At 41.1% G+C, this 22,798-nt stretch overlaps 3 protein-coding genes across 3 annotated transcripts; 2 read left to right on the forward strand and 1 right to left on the reverse strand.

The window, feature by feature from the left end:
• The first annotated feature begins 243 nt into the window (after positions 1-243).
• On the forward strand, positions 244-6,891 carry LOC149375343 (uncharacterized). The gene is made up of 3 exons (XM_089588873.1): positions 244-485; positions 561-703; positions 6,647-6,891. The coding sequence occupies exons 1-3, from the start codon at positions 244-246 to the stop codon at positions 6,889-6,891; spliced, it is 630 nt and encodes a 209-aa protein (XP_089444999.1).
• Positions 870-5,134, forward strand: LOC106642828 (sodium channel protein Nach). Its single transcript, XM_089588813.1, has 7 exons — positions 870-897; positions 1,174-1,237; positions 3,266-3,443; positions 3,655-3,800; positions 3,870-4,002; positions 4,070-4,352; positions 5,073-5,134. Exons 1-7 carry the CDS (start codon positions 870-872, stop codon positions 5,132-5,134), a joined length of 894 nt encoding a protein of 297 aa, XP_089444939.1.
• A 9,240-nt stretch (positions 6,892-16,131) lies between the features above and the next one.
• Positions 16,132-20,318, reverse strand: LOC149375344 (IQ motif and ubiquitin-like domain-containing protein). The gene is made up of 4 exons (XM_089588874.1): positions 20,251-20,318; positions 17,085-17,490; positions 16,548-16,741; positions 16,132-16,474 (listed from the first exon to the last, which is right to left on the reverse strand). Exons 1-4 carry the CDS (start codon positions 20,316-20,318, stop codon positions 16,132-16,134), a joined length of 1,011 nt encoding a protein of 336 aa, XP_089445000.1.
• Positions 20,319-22,798: the final 2,480 nt, after the last annotated feature.

A 22,798-nucleotide genomic window follows, 5' to 3' on the forward strand; every position in this document is an offset into this window, starting at 1 on the left:
TTTGCCGAGCTCGCGTAGAGCACTTTTGCTTGTCAAATCGCCCAGTCAATGTTTGCCGGGTGAATCTGTACTTAATTGCCCACTCGGTTATTCATATATAGTATACGCAATTGGCTATTGTTTGTATCGTAATAAATAGCAATGTTTTAGTAATATACCCTCTCCCTACATAATATATGTTTGGCTGATTGATTCGCCATTGTGATTGAAATTTAGAGTTGGACGAGGGGGGGGGGGTCGAAAATGTGGGGTGAAATTCCGAGCGTGAGTGGAAGGGTCGCGAAGCACGAGACGGCCAAATGGCAGAGTAACAAAAGTGTTGGCCAGAACAGAGCGAGGCTCGCTTGGCTCGCAGCCCCGGGTGAGCCAAGGACTCGGCGGACGCTCGCTCAGTTGCTCTGGGAACAACTCAAGGACTACCTGAACAACTCGAGCCTCGCAGGGTACAAGTACATGGTCGAGGCTCGAAGGACGCCTTACGAAAGGTACACTGCATTACCACCTGTGTTTGCTTGGTAATGAAAAAATCTAATTCTATGTAATGATTGTTTTTTCCTAAGGATAATGTGGGTCGTCCTGCACGTGGTGATGATGATTACTTTGTGCCTCATCGTGTGGGACGTTTTGCAAGATTACAGGCACACGCCGGTGGTAACCATAGTCGACTCTTACCACTATCCCTCCAGCTTCCTGGACTTGCCCGGTGAATATGCAAAACGTATAATTTACGATATACGTCGCCGCGGAAGGGGAGACGACAAAAATAATTTCCTGCGTGATTCGATTGGTTGGCTGGACGAAAAACAAAAACAAAAAAAAGAAAACTATTGCAGCCGGATATCAATCTGGGGCGCGCGAATTTCAGATGAATGGGCGAGCCTTTTTTTTGTGAGGGGGGTGAGTGAGGGGGTGACAAAAAATTGAAATCCGAGCTATCGTGAATCTTCGCGCCTCACGAGCCGGTGATCCGGAAAAACCGATTTATGGACCGTGTTTGAGAAACGCTCGCGTTTGATGGAGAAAAGAAGGTAGGGAGGGAGTAAAAAAAAAAAACACGTTTGTACGCGCCTGCACTGCTCGTATCCGTACGTCGTTTTACTTCGATTTGTTTGTTGCTTAATAATAATAATAATAATATTAATCAACTAACCGACGTTTGTCTCTGTTTCGCAGCGGTATCTCTGTGCAGCATCAACCGAATCAGCAAGAAGGCCATGGAGAGACTCGCCGAACGAATGTAAGCGAAATTGAGTTATACAACACGATACGAGGTGGTTGCAGTTGGAGGAGCTAATTGAATTCCGGGAGAGGGGGGTTGGTCGATTAAATTCGAGGAGGTGTCCCATTACGGCCAATGTACGCTTTGCTCCTATTTTTCTCGCACTTTACGAGCCTATACGCGTTCCCGTTTATCAGTTCATTTGTTTTGGCGTAAATTGTTCCGATTGAAATTTCACTCGCTCGCTGGATTTACGCTTTTTGGGTATCAATCGATGGTACTGCAACAATAGTGAAAAAAAAGATACGAGTGAGATGTTTTTTTTTCTTTATTTGTACACGAGCGAATATTAATTGAGGAAAAAAAAGTGATTTGATTGGGGGGAAAAAAGCCAAGTGGTGACAAATTTTTGCGCAAACACACAACCAGGACCAAAAAGCAAAAACGCAATCGCACGTGAAAGAGAAAGCCGGGAGTGGGAGGGAAAAAAAAAAAAAAGGAAACAACAAAAACCATCATTCACATGCGCGCGAATGAGAACGGGGTAGCCGAGATAGCTCGGAAATGGAAAATTTCAATTGGCACGGGGCGTCGTATACATGTATACCTACACGCACCCCCTCGTATAGCCCCATAGAGCTGGGGTTGGCTCGCGTGTGATAAATATTTGGAAATGCGATTCGACGACCGCATAATCATGAACACCCGCGTGCCTGCCTTCCTGCGTGCATGTAGGCCATACTACACACGTATATATTTTACGTGTATACGTACACACAGACATCCGTGGGGTAGCATTGTATATCGCTCTGCCGCCACCACCACCGCTGCTGCTGTAATCCGACGTCGTCGTCAGCGGTGTATATACGTGTAGGTAGCAGTGCAGAAGACCAAAGGGAGGAGGAGGGAGAGGGTGCACCCGCAGAAAAGCAAAGTAAATCACGGAGGCAACAATGAACCCGGCAGGTGTTCCAGTTCTGCTCCCGTGGCGCCTCTACCCGGCTCCGCTTCTGCCCATTGTTTTGTTATGCTGCGTTATTAGCCTGCACCCTCCCTTCCTCTCTGTGTTTTTATCTGCCTGGCAGGGAAGAATTCATTGGAAAACATTAGGGGGACAGAGAAAAGGGTTGTTTTGGTTTTTTTTTTTGTTTTTTTTAAGGTTTTTCCTCTCCTTTTTTGGGAGGGATAAAAAAAAGTCGACTGTTTGCAAGTATTAGCGATTGATCAGCTTTTTTGGCAGAATATTGCGTGGTTTAATTTGACCCTGTGTTTGCAATGTTTGATTGATTTTTCTTTTTTTCCTTTGCTTCAGGAAAGTGGTCTTTTACTTGCATTTTGTTTTTTATATGAATTTCACTAAAGCGCGAACTTTGAATATTGTTCGAGCGAGCACTTTGCACTACAAGCGATGAAAGAAATTTCAATTGAAAAAATCTTTTTAATTACTTTGCTACTAAAATTGAATAAGTAATTGAATTTTTCTATGCCGTTAATTATGTCAGTGTATCGTATACCCTGTGCTGTGTAGTTATTATACATTTTATTTCACGCATGGATGCACAAAGTTATGAAGTACAAAAATTGTATAAGTTAATTAAAAAGTATGTACATATCCTAAGGTAGTTTCGGGAAAGCTGTCTGTTGGAAAATTGCAAATATGTACAAAGTTCGGATAACTTTCCCAAGTATACCTATCCACGACCAAAGAGCAGCAAATAAATTTTTCAGGGGATGAAAAAAAATCAACGTCATCGATTTAATGGGCACCCGTAATACACTTTATCGATCAGAACTGTCATTACCTGTCCATCACTGAGAAAACTTTGCAAATTACGTTTGTTGGCGAAATACATCGAATACCCTACAGCATTGGCGCCAATTTAAACAAGCCACTTTGGCGGGAGAACTTTCAATTCGATGATAAACTTTTAATTGCCACGTACAACGTACCTAAATGCATTTAATTCCACAAAAAAACGTACACACAAATTATTAGTTATATGTATGAGTACGACAGCATTTTTAATGTTTACGCGTTTTCCAAAGAAAATCGTCAAACGCGACGGACCTGCCGCTCGACAGGATAGTGAGTCTCTTGTACAACCTCGGCTATCTCTACGAGACGTCCTTCGGGGAGTACAATAAAAGCCAAGACGAGGAGCTCGACGCTCTGCTGAAGAAATACCTGAACGACGACTACGACCTCACTCAATTAATGAAAGAGGTTTGTTCGCTCCTCTACAATACCTCTGGGCTTAGACTCGAAACTTTTCCACCCCCCAACTTTGCAACTTTTCGCGAAAACTTGCTTTCTTCCCCACACCACTTATTAAAACTCCGAGAGAAAGACGGAGGGGGAGGACATAGCCAAGTTATATAGTCGTGGTGTATACATATACATATAACACATACCAATTTCGGAACAAACGTTGCAGCTGACGCCACAGTGCAACGACATACTGATCAAGTGCCGGTTCCGGTCCGAGGCGAGGAGGTGCTCCGAGCTGTTCACCTTTCGCAAGACCCAGGACGGCTTCTGCTGTACCTTCAACTATGCCCGGCCGATCGACGACGTTCACGGGTGAGATTACCCCTACTAACTTAACTTCCACCCCGAGTGACGTATACCGATGTAAGTTGTACTTTACAGGCCGGTGATCGAGAACCACGTGAACGGGACGTACAAGATCAAGCGGCTGGGCCAGATGAACGGCCTGACCTTTTTGCTGGATCCCTTCCTGGACGACTACTTCTTCTCGATCTTGCCGATCAGCGGCTGGAAGGTGAGGGAGGGGGGGAGCCCGTGGGTGCGATACGGGTGTTGCTCATGACTTTGCGTCCCGTTGGCAGATAACCATCTTCAATTCCGGGGACTATCCGGACAATACCTCCGGAGGGGTGTCGGACGCCCTTATATCGCCGGGGACGGAGAATTTCCTCGAATTGAACGCGGTGTCGTTCTACAGTGAGAAATCGGTGCGTAGTTTCGAGGTGAACGAGCGCAAGTGCATATTCAACGACGAGATACCCGCCCTGTACGATGGGTACACCTACAGCGATTGCATAGTCGATTGCAAGGTCAACGACATCTGGACGACCTGTGGATGCCGGCCCTTCTACTTTCCCGAGAGATGTGCGTCTTTTTTTTTTTTTTTTTTTTTTTTTTTTTTAACTCGGATTTTTTTGTTTAATTTTTTTTCTTCCATCGAGTTATGAATATAATCACGGGACGGCTCCCAATCGGGTCATTGTTGATTATTAATTTATTCGCAGCTACGGTGTCCTTTGTTGGTGGCGATAAATTACAACTCGTGGGTGCAGGCGCGCGCGTTAATGGATTTCCTGCAGATGAAAATCGAATTTCCACTCAAAATTGCTCGATATGCTTAATTTATCGGTTTTGCAAACCAATGCTCGGTTTCACAATGGGTGAACGTGGTTGCCTACGAGTTTTTAAAACTTTGCTGGATAATTTTCTAATTTATACATACATGGCTTTGGAATTATCAATGCAAGTGATGGTAATATGTGTCAATCTTTCGGACACCTGCGTCGGGCGCAGAAATTTATCATATATTTTAGTTTTTAACGCATCAACTGCACCTCTCATAGCTATTGAACTTCACTCATGATATTTTGGAATTTCATGAAACTTAATTTATTGTGGAATGCTTATAGGCAGCCAAATTTAATGTAACAAATTTGACTCTGCTTTTCATGATGTTAAATAAGCTTATTGCATATAGCAGCTGTAATGAGCAGGAGAGACTACTCGCTCGATTTATTCGTATAATAAACATTGGTATCAGTAGTGATGATACGTTTGTAGTAAACAAATTTATATTGATTTCAGTCCAGCATCGTGTTTGCAATACTTCGGACATCGGTTGCTTGAATAAATTCAAAAGTAATTAATTTTCTTTTTGTAATAAAAATTTTCCACCTACAGTCGTTGCATGTGTGTACATGAGTTTGAAAAACGTTTCAGCCAAGTGGTGGTCGGTCCTGCCCCACGATATCAAACAAGACGGCGAAGAGTCGAAAATATTCAACTACATAAGCAACGAATCTTGGTCCCTTCGTTGCAAAAGCTGTTACCCGTCCTGCGACGACGTCCACTACTATCTGCAGACGTCGAGTGTTAATCTACAAAAGGACGAGCAGATCTCATTTTTGTGGGTACATATACTTGTATTTTCCTCAGCGCATAAATCACGATTTTCATGCATTATTTTTACGGCAAACAGAAAGGACATTCAGATTGTCGATCAGAGCCTGGTGCACATTTACTTCGCAAAGTACGGGACTGTACGGCTCAAGCAGGACGTCGCCTACTACTGGTACGAGCTGTTGAGTAAGTTTGCATGGATTCATCATTTTTCTTGACAATTAAAAAAAATCAATTGAAATGAAGGTAATTACGAAAAAAGGGCCAAGTTCATTCGCTCGCACTGAATGTAACTTGCGAATGATCGAGCGACCGTGTAATTATGCCGCATAAGTTGACACTTATCTGAAATAGAGTGATGAACGATAAGAACGAAACAAAAATTAAAAAAAAAAAAAAAAATGATAAAAGCACCCAACAACAAACGGGACGCTACAGGACGCGGTGATCGATTGTGTGCGCCGTATCACGCAAGTTGCTCGGGGGTAATCCATAAGGGCTGCCTGGCGTTTTTTTTTTTTTTTTTCTTCTTCACCATCGAGATGATCACTTTTGGCATTTCAGCATATAGGCAATATAAGCGAGGATGAAAGAAAAGAAGCGGAGAAGAAAAAGGTCCGGAGTAATTAATGAAAAGGGTAGTGGAAGGGGACTCGGGAAAAAGCTTAGGGCTTAAGATACTTGCTACGGGATAAGTCCGTGGAAGTAAAATAATAAGAAAAGGGTTGAAGGGGGAGGGGTAGAGCCCTTTATTCTCTCGAGTAATAAAAGTAATCCGTTTCACGGGGAAATTTTTTTTGTTTTTTTTTTTTTTTCCTCGAAAGCTCCGTCTTTTCTACCATCTCCATCATACCTTTATCGTTTTCGTTTCCAAAGAGAGGTTTTCACGATTTTAATCGATTCGAGGATCAGTAATAATATAATGGCTTTTTCTCGTATTCTTCCCTTGCAACTGAATTCTAAAGTGGCAAATAAGAGAATACGCGAGAACTGATATGGAAACAATGGCGGGTACTTAGATCGGGACGAGTCGAGTTTTCGCGCGTCATTTGCACAATGTACGAAAACCACACTGGTGTTTTTCGACGTTTCAATACTAAAGCTGAATAAAAAAAGAAATCGCACGAGGTCTGTTGGACTGTGCTGGTTGCAAAAAAAAATTTTCGCATCTGCTCTGTAATTGCAATTTCGCGTTTTCTTTCCCCACGATACCACAATTTGCTTTTTCCCCCACTGATTGGCGGTTAATTTATTTACAGGCAACATCGGGGGAATTTGCGGCGTCTTCATTGGCTTCAGCCTCATTAGCGCAGTGGAAATTCTTTACTTTGCCCTTCTGACCGTATCGACGCTGTGGAGGCGTGGTAGCAATAACAAGCCGGCATCTTTTGCCGGGGAAAGTGTGCCAGTCAAGCCAGTGCGTACTCTCTATTGGGCCGAGCTGGCGCCCCGCAGTAAAGTCAACCTGGACAAGAGCTCGAGGAGACGCAATGTTTTGCGATGAGCCCACTGCGGAGTATTGTAGAGAAATAGATTTATTCGTTTTGACTTTCAATGTGCGATTCACTGGGTTTGAAAACTTGTACGAGCTAACATTACCATACTGTAAGTGCAAATGTGTCAAACAAAGTTTTACAATATCACAGCTGTGCCGACTAATATAGGTGCTTGAGAAACACTAAAATTGATTACACTATCGACTGTTTGATTAGCTTTTTTTTAAAATTTTATAGTAGAATCAGTTCACAGAGAAAAAAAAATCATCGATTTGACTATTTTTGAAACTATAGCTGTGCATGGAAATTTTTGAAAATTCCACACCTTGTTATTTTGAAAATATTTTAGCAGTAAATTAACATTAATTGATAAAGTAAACTTTTGACTTTTGAATAACAAAAAACTTATTTCGGCAACAAAGGGGTCTTTTAGTTTTATCGCAGAGATTTATTTATCAACCTATGTGTAATCTTTTAATGAAGACTCCGACTTTCATTACAAGAAATTCAAATGAAAAATTAATATTTTAACATATAGTGTAAAAAAAAAAAAAAAAAAAAAAAAAAAAAATTGTCACCACCTTAGAAAAACACTTTGTACGTATCGAAGGAACTTTTTTTTATTACATGAAATGTTAACAATCTACCTCGTTAATTCTTACAAATTTACTGAAGAGCCCCTTTGGACGGAATGTACTTATACTGTGAAATACCGTACAGTGCTGCACATAATAAAATAAATTATTTACAATAAATGACTGCGTGAGATACCTCTACAGCTTTACTTCCACGTCTCAGCTGGCAATATTGCGTTAATTTAGTTTACAGGCCCCAACGCCGAGGCAAGTACACGAGCCCTCTAATTTTCCGCTGGCAAACTGCTCTCTCGTCACGAATTTTCTCGCCCACCCGCAATCTGACCTTTGCTCTCTTTGACGGTGCATTGCATTATGTAGCCTAGAAACAAAAGTAGCAATCTCTCCTCGCTACGAGAGCCGGTGGGTACACAAACAACTGCACAGCTTATTATTCGGTACATACAACTCCGGAAGTACTTACAACCTGTTTACAGTGCAGTCGAAAGCTCGGCTTTCGTTCATCACATATTATATTATATACACGTATATACGTAGCACCGTACATGAACCTGGTGGACGTATAGTTACGTAGTGGGGGTTGATTTAAAAAACGGAGTGGCCGTCCCCGCGCGACATTTCTAGGGAGCAATCGACAAACGAAATTGAAGAGCAGCGCGTGCTTGGGCTGCAAAAACCATCCGTTGCATTAACTCAATGGATTTTTCGCCATTATCGGGCTACTCGAAAGGGGCAGCACTCGGTTGGCCCTGTGTATGTGTGGACGGTGCCGATAAATCACCGGCTCTCTCGCGTATTAGCACTACATAGCTCCGTGCGCACCACCAAGAGACCGGAAAGACTCGCTTTGCTTCTCTCCTCGCTCGGGAGTTTTCTTCAGCCATGGCCGAGCCATTTGTAACCCGAACTGCCGAAGAAGGAGAATCAAAGTTCTGAAAGTGAAGGTCACGTCGGTCCTTCCCTTCCTCCCCCCGCGGCTAATTGCCCTTCCCCCAAAGTGCTCCTGTGGACGTTCCGGGTTTTTAACGAATCTCTATCTCTTTCTTCTCCTTCGTGACTGCGCCTTCTTTCAACCGGAAGAATTTCCCACATTCACCAAAGGGACGACAATTATATGCACTCCATAAGGATGAAGTAACTTTCCGTTCCGCATATATCACGATGGTGTGGTCATCGGTGATGGTCCCAGCCAAAGTTCTCATAACCCAGTGGGCAGTAGCCACGTCCCTTGGACGCGCGCCGAGTCGGCCATTCATCTCTAGAGTATCCACCAAAGTGGGGGGTAACTTCATCCCCCACCCCCTGTGGGTGTACAAGCAGCAGAGAGGACCCTCGAGACTTTCGCCGTAATATCGCGCCTTTATGCATGGACCGTATGGTGTATATAATATACGCGTCAAAGTATACATATACGGCTGTTTTCGCACTAATTGCTTTCGCGGATGTTTGGGCGTAGGGAGAAGTTTATTATTGCAACTGGCTATACTCTAGACAACAATAACGTGTGAAACTCTACGCTGGATCGTTGCTCCCTGATGAGTGAATGTTTTTGATTACGAGTAAAGCTAGGGGTTGCAAAAATCTCGAGTCATGTCAGATGTGGCCAAATAAGCTGTCCATGCAACATACGGGGGGAAGTGAGTTTTTATTTGATTTCTCTTAGTTTCTACGGAAATAAAAGACCAAAGGACTCTGAGCATGACAATCCACTATATCACTACAAATGACTACCATGACCCTACTTTGAAATTCAAAATTTTTCCTCTAAACAAACAGCCCAAACATCAAACGCTCGTATCTCCGTAAGTAAGAAATATTGCAAAATAGGCAATGATTTCAAATTATTAAGAATCATAAAAATATATTAGGCCCTGGCTATTATTTTAAAAATAATTCCATTAACTAAAATAATCTTCCAAACAGTTTGCTACACTACTACAATCTACTACAAAGCCATGGCACTACTTTAAATTTGAAATTTTTGCTAGTGCAAAGAGCTCCAATTTTAAATTTAATGAAAATATCGCGCGAAACAAGCGATAATTTTAAATGATTATTTCCGATTTTCCATCGATACCCATTCCTTGGTCGAAACATAGAACCCGAAAAGCCCCAAAACAGCACCTACAGCGTAAACTTGTAACCGCTCCATCGACAAGAAAAAAAAAAGAAAAAAAAAAAAACGAGCTTACAAGCTACCAGTGCGCACATGTACCTATACGTATCATCCATGTTCCTCATAATGCGAAACACGCGCCGTATATACGCTTATCGACTGACCATTACACTCGTCCGCGCCCGCGTTTGGAAACACGTATACGTACACATGTACTCGCCGGCAATGGTAAAAGTATCGGGCGGAGGAGTACCGATAACAGCAGCTGGTGACACGCGCGCGCTACGTCAGATTAGATGGGCCCCGGAATCAATTACAGAGCGCGGCTCGGCCGGTGTAATTAGCGATGCGGTAGCGGGAAAGGGGTAGATAGGGGGTGGAGGCAGCGATTTGTAATTGGCCCGGTGCGTTCCACTGGCCTCGAAGCAGCTCAAACCTCGAGCTCCGCAACATGACGGGCGTATGGGGTGCAGGGATCTGCTGGACGCGCACGAGAGGAATGGGGTATATAGGATTAGGAAATTTATGCGAGCGTTGCGATTCTGCGCGTGTAATACGATCGTATACACGTGGTATTTTGTTCCGTGACGTTTGGCTGACTCTGCCGTATTTCCTCGGTCGATCCTCGCGACTCCGAACGACGTGTGGATTATTGTTGCTCGATCACTCGCTTTGTGTGCTGAATTTGCTTTTTGACCTACCCTCAACGGTGAAGCCCAAAAATATTTTTCATTTTATTTTTTTTCCCCCAATAGTCTATTCATCATGAGGTTTACTCCCGGCACTGTTAATTTCCTTGAGTACTTATACTTGAAACACACATAGGCGGTGTAATATCCCGAAACGAGGATTCGCGTCGAAATTCAAATTAACCCGATGGGGTTTCGTTCCCTCCCTCGCGGCGCGTTTGCCGAAATAATTACTTACAACCCTCAGCCCCTTTTGGTGGTGGCTCGTGACGCCTCGCACGCTCCCTCCCTTTCTCTTGAGCGGTGCGGCCGACCCTTTGCGTCCTAATTGACTGGAGGTGGTTATATTCACTCTTACATTTTAACACGTCCCAACGCGCACACAAATTTTATGGGGGTGAGGGAGCTCCTCTATAATTTCTCTTTTGGGCTCCAGTACGCGTTACGTTCATACGAGGGGCGAAACACTTTTCGACGATGAATAGATTGGAGGCAGGGGTGCGGATGTACAAGTGTATGCTTACAGTCTATAAATGCCGCGTCAAGTCTATACGTGCAATGATGAGCGGGTGTTATTTTTTTTTTTTTTTTTTTTTCCAACAGCAAAGTTTCAAAGTGACTGAGAAGACAAATCTTCTATTCCAACTCCATGCATCGGTAGATTATTATAGCACGTGATATGGTAGTAAAATAAAATTCGTCCAAAGGGAGCGTCTTTCTTTTGTCACGTCCAAAACACACCACCCACCCCTTGCAAGCCGTCCAGTTCTCGTTCATATAAATAAAAAAAATCAATAGACGACGGAAATAAACCAAACGATCAAGCACCTGCGACAGCCCCTTCGCGTACTATTTTTACTTAATTCACCCTACTTTTCCAAACGCCCTTAGTACACACACGCGTGTTCTTTCTGACAATCATATTGATCATTCGACCCCAAACGCACTCTTTATTGCTTCGCTCGGCAATAATTTATTTTCTTTTTCTTTTTTTTTTTTTCACGTTGTCCGCACCATCGAGCGTGCATTGTGTAAAAGAGCCAAAGCACATCTTTTTCAATTAAAAAGTCCAGCGTGTGTGCTTACACCACGTCACCATCCAACAACAGCGAGACAGATGCCGCGGCGGCACTGATGGCAATGCACAGCGACGGAATAATTATTGCTGCCAACGGCACACACGCGACCGCATGCCTGCACCGCTGTTCTCTCGGGTGACTCTATTAAAACGCAATAATAGCGCTCTGTGGAGTGGAAGAAGAATACAACAAGGCCTAGCGGTGTTTTACTCGTCCATCTCATCCCCACGAGCCAATGTCAACAACTAATGAAACGGAATTTGCATTTTAAGTTTTGCGAGGCCAACCCTGGCGATGGAAGAAAATTCGCAAAGAAACTTTTTTTCCTTGACTTTGCCGATGATCGGGGCAAGGTTGGTCCGGAATATTCGACAAACATCGAGGGGCGAGAAAAATCCGACAGCTTATCGGCAAAAGTGACCAGCCGAAATCAAGTACTTCTCTCCGTAGCGCTCGAGCGGAATTCATCACGAGGGAAAGTCATGGGAACCACGCCTCGGGGCTACCTTGCGATATTTCCACTCGGCCAGAGGAAGCGAGAGCCGACGACAAGCGCGACTCGAGCTATACATATATATATACATACAAGTACCTCTCCCGCGCGGGGATTACCGGGAAAAGTAATACCAGCCGTTCCCTCTCCGCGGAAATGTTTCCTGCGCCACCCTTCCGTACCTCGACCGGTTAGGGGGGTGGGTCTCCTCGGAGGGGCGCACTCCGAATTCAGATAATTCGAAAGTTCGACGATGGAAAGTTTCGCGGTCCGACCATCTCTCTCTCTCTCTCTCAGAAACTTACTCGCCGTCCTGTTATGCGCTGCAATCTCTCGCTCTGGGCTATGTGAGTCGCGCGCGCGCGCGAGCAGGGCATAATCTGAAGTTAAAGAGACGCCGCGCATCAATCTTTGCTTCGTTCCCTTTGCCGGTTGTGCTGCGTTTCTCTCTCTCGCTTGTTTCGCCGCTCCTCGTTGCTGGGGGAGACGAGCGAGCGAAAGGGATGAACTGCCGGAAGCTGCAAACTGGTAAAGTGTAATGCGCGGCAGGGGGATACAAGACGAGGGAGAGGATGACAAAAGTGCATGGGGTGCGGTTGACTCGAGGTACCTTTTGGTTTGTTTCATTCGACTGTGTGGCAGGGTTGGTCTGCCCCGAAAAAAAAAAAAAAACATTTTCTTAGAACTGAGATGATAGGTTTCTCGCAACAAGATAAAATATTTTATCACATCGGCAATGTTTTCTTGTTTATAAGTCAGGATTATACACCATGGTATTTCAAAACATTATTTACCTAGAACTTGATTCTATGAATTTTTCTTTTCGGTAAATCAAAGTTTGGGCAATTCGGGGTACCACGCACGCGATGGATAAAAAGATTTTCAGTTAATAATTGTGATTCTTTGACTGAGTATTTTTTCAATTAATGAAAACTCCTCAAATAAATCTTTCGCCCATCAATCACTGCGCAGACAAACGCGTGTGGTATGTAATCGCAAAAGATAGATTTAAGTGTTTTTTTTCCCCCCGAGTAAACCGAAAATATTTCATTTAAAAATGCCGATTAAATTGAAATCGTTCACTTTAATTAAAAATCTTGTTAGAGCACTCGGCTAACAAGACCGACGAACATTCCCGATGGATCATCAAACGAATTTTCGAAGAACAAAATCATCCGAGAAAAAAAAAGCCCCAAAGCCTGTGAGAAAAAAAAAATCCTTCAAAGTCTCAGCAAAAAGAAGAAGCTAAGGGTGGGGAGGGTGAGAGGCTCTTGGTGTCGAGGGTGGCCCTTGATTCATAGACGTAATTTTCGAAAGTCAGGTAAACTAGCCATAGCTCCTGGCACACGGAGGGTAGCAATCACAGAGCACCGGGCGCACCGACCCGACGGGCTATACGTACACAGGGCAATGCGACTTTTCACGACCTCTGTTTTCACCCCCTACCCCTTCGACTTGCTCGGCTCTACTTCGGTCCCTCTCGATCCCCGGAAAGTTTCGTCAGCTGCGGATGAACTCGTTACGGCCGAGTTTTTTTTAATTAACTTTGCCCCTCCCCCCCTCCTACGTCTGCTCTATTTTTAAATTAATTCTCAAGAAAACCGCGACGGGAGAAAACGATTGTGAATTTATGTGGGGTGACGAAAGGAAAGGAAGTTGGACGTTTGATTTGTCAACAGGTACAATTTAACGCTCCTTCGTACCCCATTGAAAAAAAAAAAAAAAAAAAAACATTTCTTGACATTGAACAGTTAAAAAAATCTCTCGAGAACAAATGAATTTCACGAGCAGCCGGAAAAAAGGCGCCCCACCTAATTAGGAAAGAGCAATAGAAGAAATAAACGACGGCCAACTGCTCCGATGATATAAATTTATGCTGGATTTTTTTTTCTTCCTTTCATCCCCCGAAACGTCCGCCCAACTCCAGAATTTATACGTGCGAGTGGAAAACAGACTCCTCGCTGGGGAAGAAAAGCCTTACGTGTCTTTATACACTCGTATATACATCGCAGCCAGCAACAGCAGCACCGGAAAGGGGCAAAAAGCACCGACGTACTTTGGAACGAACAATTGCACCGCGGCAGTGGGGGATAAGTGTCGAGTCTGACAATACAGTGAGGGGAGGATAAAGGAGGGAAGATAATATTCAAATGGGAAAGTTCGTTGGTTTATCGGGCGCTGGGTTAATCGAAAAAAAAAAATCTTCTTCGAGAGCCGGGTAATATAAAAGAGAGACACGCGCGCGGGCGCAGGTGAAACCTCGGGCATTTGCATTTAAAGCGGAAGCCACGCAGTTGTCTCCCGAGACGACATTGATATATTCCTGTCTATATCGGTCCGGGGAATCGGACTTATTTATGGCTCTTTGGAATGGCTTTGCGTCCGACGGGGAGAAGAAGCGCTCTAATCGAAACTTCCGATGCAACGCCGGACCCGCGCGAGCGAAAGTATGCAGGATCGGGGGACCCCTTTACGGACTTTGATCGGCGAAGCTGCCGCTGATTGGGAATTCCGATCGTCGTCTGGATGATTCGCAGAGGATAAAGTATTTTTTATGCGAACGCGATTGTTGGGTGCGAAAAAGGAAGGAAGAGCGGAATTTTCATTCTTAGCTATTTTGCTGTTTGGTCAGCTCAACAATATAGACATTAAATTCATGCTTTTTTTAAAAACTAATCGAACCGTTTATTTATCGAAGGGGCCCATAATTAACAAGAACCCGTAAGTAATAAGGTGTCGGGGGCAGGGGGTAGTGAGATTTTTTATTCGCCCCATTCGTATGTATAGTACGTACCGCGCTCGAACAAAAGAGAAAGGAGAGGTAACTAGAAGCCCAATCAGGGCGAGAATTGGCGCAGTGAGTAGGGGTGGAGAGAGGAAGTGGAAAAAGGAAGAGGGAAAAAGTATCGGTGAACGCGCGGGCATGCATGCAGGAGCACCGGGGACAATTATACGCCTTTACGAGCAGTGCAGGACCGAGGGAATTTCCGTATCCCCTTTACTATTTTTTTTTTTTTTCCTTCCCTTTTCTTCCGCTACTTCGGCCCTTTTTTTCATCCTCGCGTGCATAAACGAGAGCTTAGCTCGGCCACGGTAACACACCCCCTCCTCCTTTTTTTCACTTTTAATTATAGAGTTTTCGCGCTGGAGCGTGTATTGGATGTGTGAGTGTTTCTCGTGCGTTTGCTCGTCCGCCGAGTTTTTGGCTGCCCAAAGAACAGGTCGGGGGAACATGGAAAATGCAATTAGACGAGAGTCGTCGAGTGTCGGGCAAAGCGGGAAGTGAAAAGAAACGCGTCAGAGCTGCGCTTCCTCTTATTTTACCGAAGAGAATTATGGTCTAATTGGATTTTTAGCGGGAATGCGGTTGGCTCGTGGCTTTTTTTTCCGCGAGCAGCAGAAAGGAGTGCTACGACGATAGCAAAAAATTGTGTCCTGTTGAGGGATACGGAGAAGGTGAAAATGGAAAAGCTGAGTTGTATTGCTATTCGTAAAAATGACTACGAAAATTATTATAGCGACAAGAATTTTATTAAATTAACCACAGAAAAGGGAGAACTGTAAAATTATTTCTATCTATTTTCGTGGTCATTAGCATTTATTTCATCGTCACGTGCGCGCACCAAAGGTTTTTTTTCTGCATTTAGCAGCGCCAACGAGTAGTCGAACTGTAAAAGTTACGAGTACGCGCACGTGCAAATCTGTAAAAAAACAGGGCATCAAAAATTTGACTAGTTGCAGAAAAAAAGCTGGACAACAAAAAATTTTAAACAAGAAGAAAAATCGGACAAAGCGTTTGACAGTATGATTTTTTGTGTGCGAGAATTTAAATGTTTTTATTTTTCTTCTGTTGACACGAGCAAATTCAAGGAAAAACATGAGCCAAAATGCATTATGTTTTATTCCGTTTAAAAAAATTTTTTTCTAATTATAACAGAGTTGGATTTAGAATAAATACCAACTGTGATCTCATTATCCGCGATGCAACTGCTCTGCTAAAGTAAAACTAATTTAGTGAAACATTGCATACCATACGTCGACTAATAATCAAATTAAGTTTAATAGTCTTGAATTTTTCATTTTGATATTTATATTTTTTATTTACCTGACTACATAATCACGGTCTTGACTGTTTATTTTTTTAATGTATCATCATGGTTCAGCATCAAATGCGTGATCATACGAAAATATGTCGTAACAAAGAAACAATGCTTCATTTGCATTATCGAAAAAATAGCAGTTACGGTCGTAACACTTATGTACAAAAATCCCACCTCACAGAGACATCCCCGGGTCCGAGTGGTACCTGACCATTGACTCGAAGTAAAGTCTCGCCAGTGAATTCATCCTCCTGAGTTTGCGAACCAGCTCCCCGTCGTAGGCATCCGGTGGGCCCGAGGAATCGCTCGCGAGCACCTCGTGCATCCGAGTCTCGCGTCTCGTCGCCAACAGATTATTCCAGGGTGTCGAGGGCTTGCGAGGGTCAAGCCTCGCGAGCCGCAGTCGCTCGAGCTCGTCGCACCCTGAAAAGACCGAGCGCCCGTGCCATATGTCATTCACCAGGTAACCAACTGCCTTTGGACCCACGACAAACGCAAGGCTGCTGGCACCGTCTCGTCTGCGGTAAACAAAAAGGGAATTGAAGTGGGGAAAAAAGAAATAATTTGGGATGATCTAAAGGGTGGGGCTACCTAACAGCTTCGTGCCTTCGCAGCTCCCTGAGCATCCTCTCGTAGATTTCTGGGTAGTAGCCAGGTCGGCGCCCTGGCCTGAGAGCCCTGCAGTCGACACACGTTCTCGAGACCCGCTCGCGGTGATCGGTCTCAAAAGCCTCGAATCCCCTGAGACGCCCGCATGACGGGCACAGTCGCGTCCGCGTTGATTCCTGCGAATCCATTAAAATTTTTTTTCCCCTGTATTATTGATACATTTCTAAGAAACGCGTATCTATATTTTTTTTAAATCTGTCCATGTCTGGCAAAACTTGGACTCGCACTACTTAAAATCGGTTCGATGTGAAAACTCATTTGAAAATATTCACCTCTCTGATCTTACTTAGACTCGCACTACTTAAAATCGGATAAACAGGACAACTGATTTAAAAATATTTTCCTGTCTGACCAAACTTGGACTCATACTACTAAAAATCGGATTGCTCACGGTTTTCTGATTTCAGACAAATTACCGTGTTTACTGCACACTAGGTAAATTTTCGGGAGTTTCCTTACCTTGGCTTGATTGTCGTAGTGAGCTAAAGCGTTTCTAACTAGGTTGAGAAAGGCGAGCCTCACGCGGCTCCTCAGGTGTCTCAATAGACGCCGCGGCTCGAGTCTCGAGGACGGCGAGGCAGCCTGCTCCAGCAGATACAGTTCCTGGTCTATCAAGTTCTCGAGGCTCGTCGATGCTGCACATGTATGCTGGGACGCGATTCTTTTGACCAAGTACAGGAGCTCAACGCGGTTGCTCGGGTCGCACTGTTGCTCGTTGTTGTTGTCGTAGTCGTCCAGAGTCCGCAGGGCATCGTACACGTCCTTGAATTCGCGGGCTCGCTGGACGCTCAATGTGTCGATGCTTACTGGCTGCTTTCCTGCGTTGTAACCTACGGGATTGTACTTTAGTGCTCGCAAGAAGGAACTTTTTTGTTAAATTGGTCGCTATGCTATAAATAAATGCAAAAGTCATTCTGAGAATTAACAAACTTCATTTATTGAAACTCAATAGTGTTGATAAATATTGAGTTGAGAGCAGATCAACACCTATAATGTTGCATTTGTACATTTTTTTTTTTCTTTGTGAACGTGCGTCAGCGTATGTGTGTATTGTATGCGTCCAACGTAGAAGTTATTCAATTTCACACTTCAGGGCTACCGTGCAAGAGTTCACAGCCAGGATGAAAAAAGGAGGGGAATAAAAGATATGGTGGGAAAATATTTCGTCTAGAGATATCCCACGTAAATACGTAATATGAAAATACATGTTTGTAAATGTCAAAGTTGGGTGAGAATTTGGTTTGATATCTCATTTATTCATCAAAAGATTGTATCTCGATTTTGATTCTATTGTCTCAGAAGTAGTACTCTTTTTCCACTGTTACCTGTGTTTAAAGAGACTCTATCCTGTCAGTTCACGGAGCAAATCAATTCCAAACATGATAAGAGGTGTACTATACTTTGTTGTCTAAGGTCCAATGCAAGCAAGCATAAACCAAGTAACCTTAAAAATATTTTTAAAATAAGACATGTATGTTGTCGTAAGATGTTTAAATAATATGTGCTCATTGTTTTGACAAAATGAAAAATACATCGCAATAAAAAATAATCATTGGAAAAAAAATTAAAGATATCAAAATCATAACTGAGCAATCTTGAAATTATTAGTTTTACGATTAAAAAATATTTACAATCAACACTTTAAATTTATTTTAAAAGACAAAAAAATCTTAAAATTCTTTAAAAGCTACCGTAAAAATACGTAATATATTCTTTAAAAATTGAAAAACTCATCGTGAAAGACTCGTCTGAGACAACAAAAATCGAAATGCATCCTTGAGAGGTACGCATTAAAAAAATATCGAGACCACCGATAATAATCCTCCAGCGACTCGAGGGTAGAAAGGGACGATCGATCGTTGGCCGTAAGATCCCCGTTCCCATCATCTGCGTCGAGTTTTCCAGGTAAACAATTCGAGCTGTCGTCATCCTTGTCCTCGATACGCTGCCGACGACCACGATAAACTCAATAAATATTTTTATTATTATTGTTTATCCCTTTTTTTCTACTTCTTCTCTCTTCCACGAGTGCACTTATTCTATGTCTAGGGACCCATCGTGTAAGTGATTTCTGCAGGGCAGGAAACAGATGGATGCTGTGCAACGAGTCGTGAGGATGCAGACATCCATCAATGGATAGGTGTATCACGAGAAAAGTTGGATTAAACGCTTACGTTTATGGAGCAATGAAATAGTAGCGCATCTCCCTTTAATTTCGATATCGACAAAACGAACCAAATAGAATCCATTATAGACTACAACGGGAGATTCGATGTCTTAGTACCTACATACTGGTGTAATATCGATCGAATGAAAAGGGGCTCATTTGTTACTTTAACCAAAATAATTTAACCATTTTTGTAAAGAAAGAGTTAGTTTGCTAGATGACCTTTCACAAATAAATTCTCGCTGCCATAGTTTGGATAATTTCGATGTCCATTGAGAAACTTATTCTTTCAGCCATAACGGTCGGTCAATTTTTTTTTTTTTTTTTCAATCATCACGTCTGTTTTTAAATTCAACCGAGAACTCGACATAGTGGAAATTTGATTTGGTTCACTAAAATGTTTTCATATCAGTATAAAAGAGATTGAATAAAAAAAAAAAGTATTATATTGAAGTCGTTAACAAAAACAATTTGTGTATCTCTCACCCCTTAAAAAATGATAAAATAAAATAAAATCTTAAAATTAAAGATTCTAATGGTACATAAAATCGTATGATATTCAAAACTTTTGAAGGGCATTCCTATTTTCAAAAAAGCAAAAATAGAATATACACTATATTACATTTCACAGATATCGGGCACATGTCCAGCGTCGAAGAAATGAAGGTCTGGAAATTTAAGCGAAAGTAATATACTGTCGATGCGATTATTTTGTAATATAAACTCACTTCACCCAACTCGATATTGATTATTTAAAATTAACTTAACATTAAGTCCAAAATTATAATACTTTTGTCCTTCGTTTCTTTTTTTTTTGGGAAAAACTTTCAATGATGCATAAAATGCATTGCACAGATGGGTTCCCTTAAAAAGATAATAAATTACTTAGTTATACCAGTATTTAGTAGTATTTCTTATTTGGTAGCTCGAATCTGGTCGTGACATCTTAAAATCCCTAACGACTTCAGTTTTAATAAAAATTTGGAACTTCTGACTAACGAAAAAGTATTCGTATCATCGAGAGGTTAAGGTTTGTAAAAGTTTACAGAATAAAATTATTAATCATCTCAAATAAGAATTTCCCTTTCCTATTTAAAGTCATACCTAATACTGCACACAAGATAGGGGATTCCATTACAGGTAGAAATGTCTGCACATCAACTAAATTTTCGTTTCCATCAACCAACTGCAACAAAATCTCTTTAGTATAAACTATTTTACGTACTATACGCCAAAGATCAATACAATGTTTGTACACTCATGAATAAGTAGCAGAAGAGGCCAAAAATAACCAAATCTTGTGGTGGCAGGGGAAAAGAGGCGCTTGGTCAACCCTACCTTTGTTGGTGCAGGTAGTGTAGGAGAAAAAGCTATCGAGTTTGAGTAGATTGGCTGTCGTACATAAAAGGTAGGAGCAACAGTAGCTCTTATTTGCTGCGAGTAGGTACGTGGCGTTACTTTGGATTGTAATTGGTTGGAGCAATGGACTTCATGTTCCGTCGGCCTAGTTTGGCGGTGGTAGTCATGATGTTAGGGGTAGCTCAATATATTATTTACTAAAAACTATGGCATTGATATTGAAAACCACTGACGCACACGTCGGTTCACTCCATGGAATATTTCCCGTTGTAAGCAGAGACCAAAGAAAGGGGTAAAGGTATAAAAAATAAAGAAAATACGATTTTCTTTGTTTCTATTTCAACAATATGTAGAAAGTCAAAAATTTGTGTACTCTAAAATTAATAGGATGCTGTGGTAAAAATTCCTAAATTGATCCCGAAAAATTCACATCTGGATCACATTATTTTTTTCATATTTCAGAAGAAAATAAAAAATCTGGTACCATCCAAAAAAGTAACACTCATTAACGAAAATTGTTACTCATTTTTTGAGATGTAGTTTACTTAAAAACAAAACTACGATAGAGATAAATGCATAAATATTTTTTAAGCGTCGACCTAGAAAGGAAATATTTCTTTCAACTTTATTCAATATATGCTGAACAAAATAATTAGGTGTGTTTTATTGCTTATTTTTTTATTTTTTTATTTTCCGGTTAAAATAAATTTTTGATTGTTGATACTTGTTCCTCTCCAAAAAAACAGCAACGTGCTCATCGAAACGTCACCGCATTGACGTTAAATATAAATACACGCACCAACAACTAGCTTGTTTTTTTCTACCAACATCCAAAAACGGGCACTGGATCAATGACATGAAGTATTTACCAGTGGGTCAGTGCTGGAAGAGAAACAGATTAGAGGAAAGATAAACCAGAAGAAAAAACACGCGCAGGACATATACGAATAATTATAAATATATTATAAGCATAGCTGCGTCGTAGAAGGTGGTAAAATTCTATTGTCATGCACATTGAACGCATCAGTACGGACACGCGCTATACTAGGGAATTAAATATTCTTCCTCGGCTCAATTCTACACAGTCACTAGTTCATTTTATGCCAGAAAGTAAAGATGAGCCATCGGAGATTTTGGCCTTGGCAAGGAATAGTTAGGAAAAACTTTTATAAAAGCCTATAATTATATGTCCTTAACCGCTGGAGTATGTGGAGCGTTGAGGGAGATTTGTATACGTATGTGTTCGGAATAAAGCCTTATTTTCACTTTTTTTACTATATCTACGAATGAGTGGATGTTAGTACTTTTTGTTAATTTTATAAGTTGGAGCTTCAAAAAATTTTGCAATATTTTAAATCAAAGCAGACGAGTATATACATATTCGAAATGACCGATGTATAAGACTTTAGAACCAATTGAAATCTTTAGTTAAAAGACACGCAAAGTCGTATGCAGTGTAGATCAGTATAGCGTATCATGGAGTAACAGCTGAAATAGAAAATGATGCCTCAAATCTTAATGCAACATTTGAATTAATCCCTGACTTCAAATAATCTTGCTTGTATATAGTAGCAACATATACATTTACAGTACGCAGATGAACACTAACACAAATAATACGATTCTTCAATGATTTAACTCTAGAAAATAAACATTAAAAAGAAAAAAAATATGTCTCACTTAAAGCAATCCACTGAAGACCAAGTTATTATTTTTAATCTTCATTCAATAACAATTGGTATTAATGTTTTCATCGTTAGTTTTTTTCATTCATTGGGTTTCATAAGTACATAATACTAAATTTCTTACGATTACAACCATACAAACTAACCATATTACAATTTTCGACTTTAAATGAAACTCAGAGGTAGTTTAGTCTTTTAAATTATTAATTTATAAAATTAATTCATAAAAATAAAAATACAAAGTGATTATTGCTTAAAATATATTTAGTATAAATTCTTATTTTCTGGTTTTATTGTACTGCTCCATTTTCTCCTTGCCATATGAAGATTAGCGACTGTGCACCGAACTGCTTCCTCACAATCCGCAGAAAAGTATCTCTCACTTTTTGCAATTTTTACCGGAAACCAAGTAAAATACGCTTATTCTCTCAACTACCCAATAATTCATATTTCATAAAAGAAAACTAAAAAGCATATTCGCACCTGCAGGATTAATTGAAAAAAAAATTTCTAAAACCCATAAACAATGGAGAAATCAAGATTCGTACGAAAATTGGTAGTAGAAATTTTGATCATTCAATAAATTTGACACGCTTAAAACCAATTAAAGTTTTTATAAATTAGCAACATCAAACTATTTTGTTGTTTCTTTTTGAGTGATATACCGTTTTAAAACAAAACCAGCAAAATACTTCTCAATTCATTAAAAGCTATCATATCTTTAAATTTATATAAAAGAGTAAATGTTTAATTTTTATGTTTTTGTTTCTTTGCTTATTATTTCCATTATTTGTAATACCATTATAATCACTACTCACATTATTTCTATTACGATTCTTTATTAATACTAAAATTAATATTATTATTATTATTATAATAGATATTATTATCATAATTAATATTATTATTATAATTGATATTATTATTATAATTAATGTTATTATTATAATGATTATTATTAT

This window comes from Copidosoma floridanum, unplaced genomic scaffold (genome assembly GCF_036245765.1).
Source record: "Copidosoma floridanum isolate Cflo_tuat_1 unplaced genomic scaffold, Cflo_Japanese_pri ptg000007l, whole genome shotgun sequence".
NCBI lineage: Eukaryota > Metazoa > Arthropoda > Insecta > Hymenoptera > Encyrtidae > Copidosoma > Copidosoma floridanum.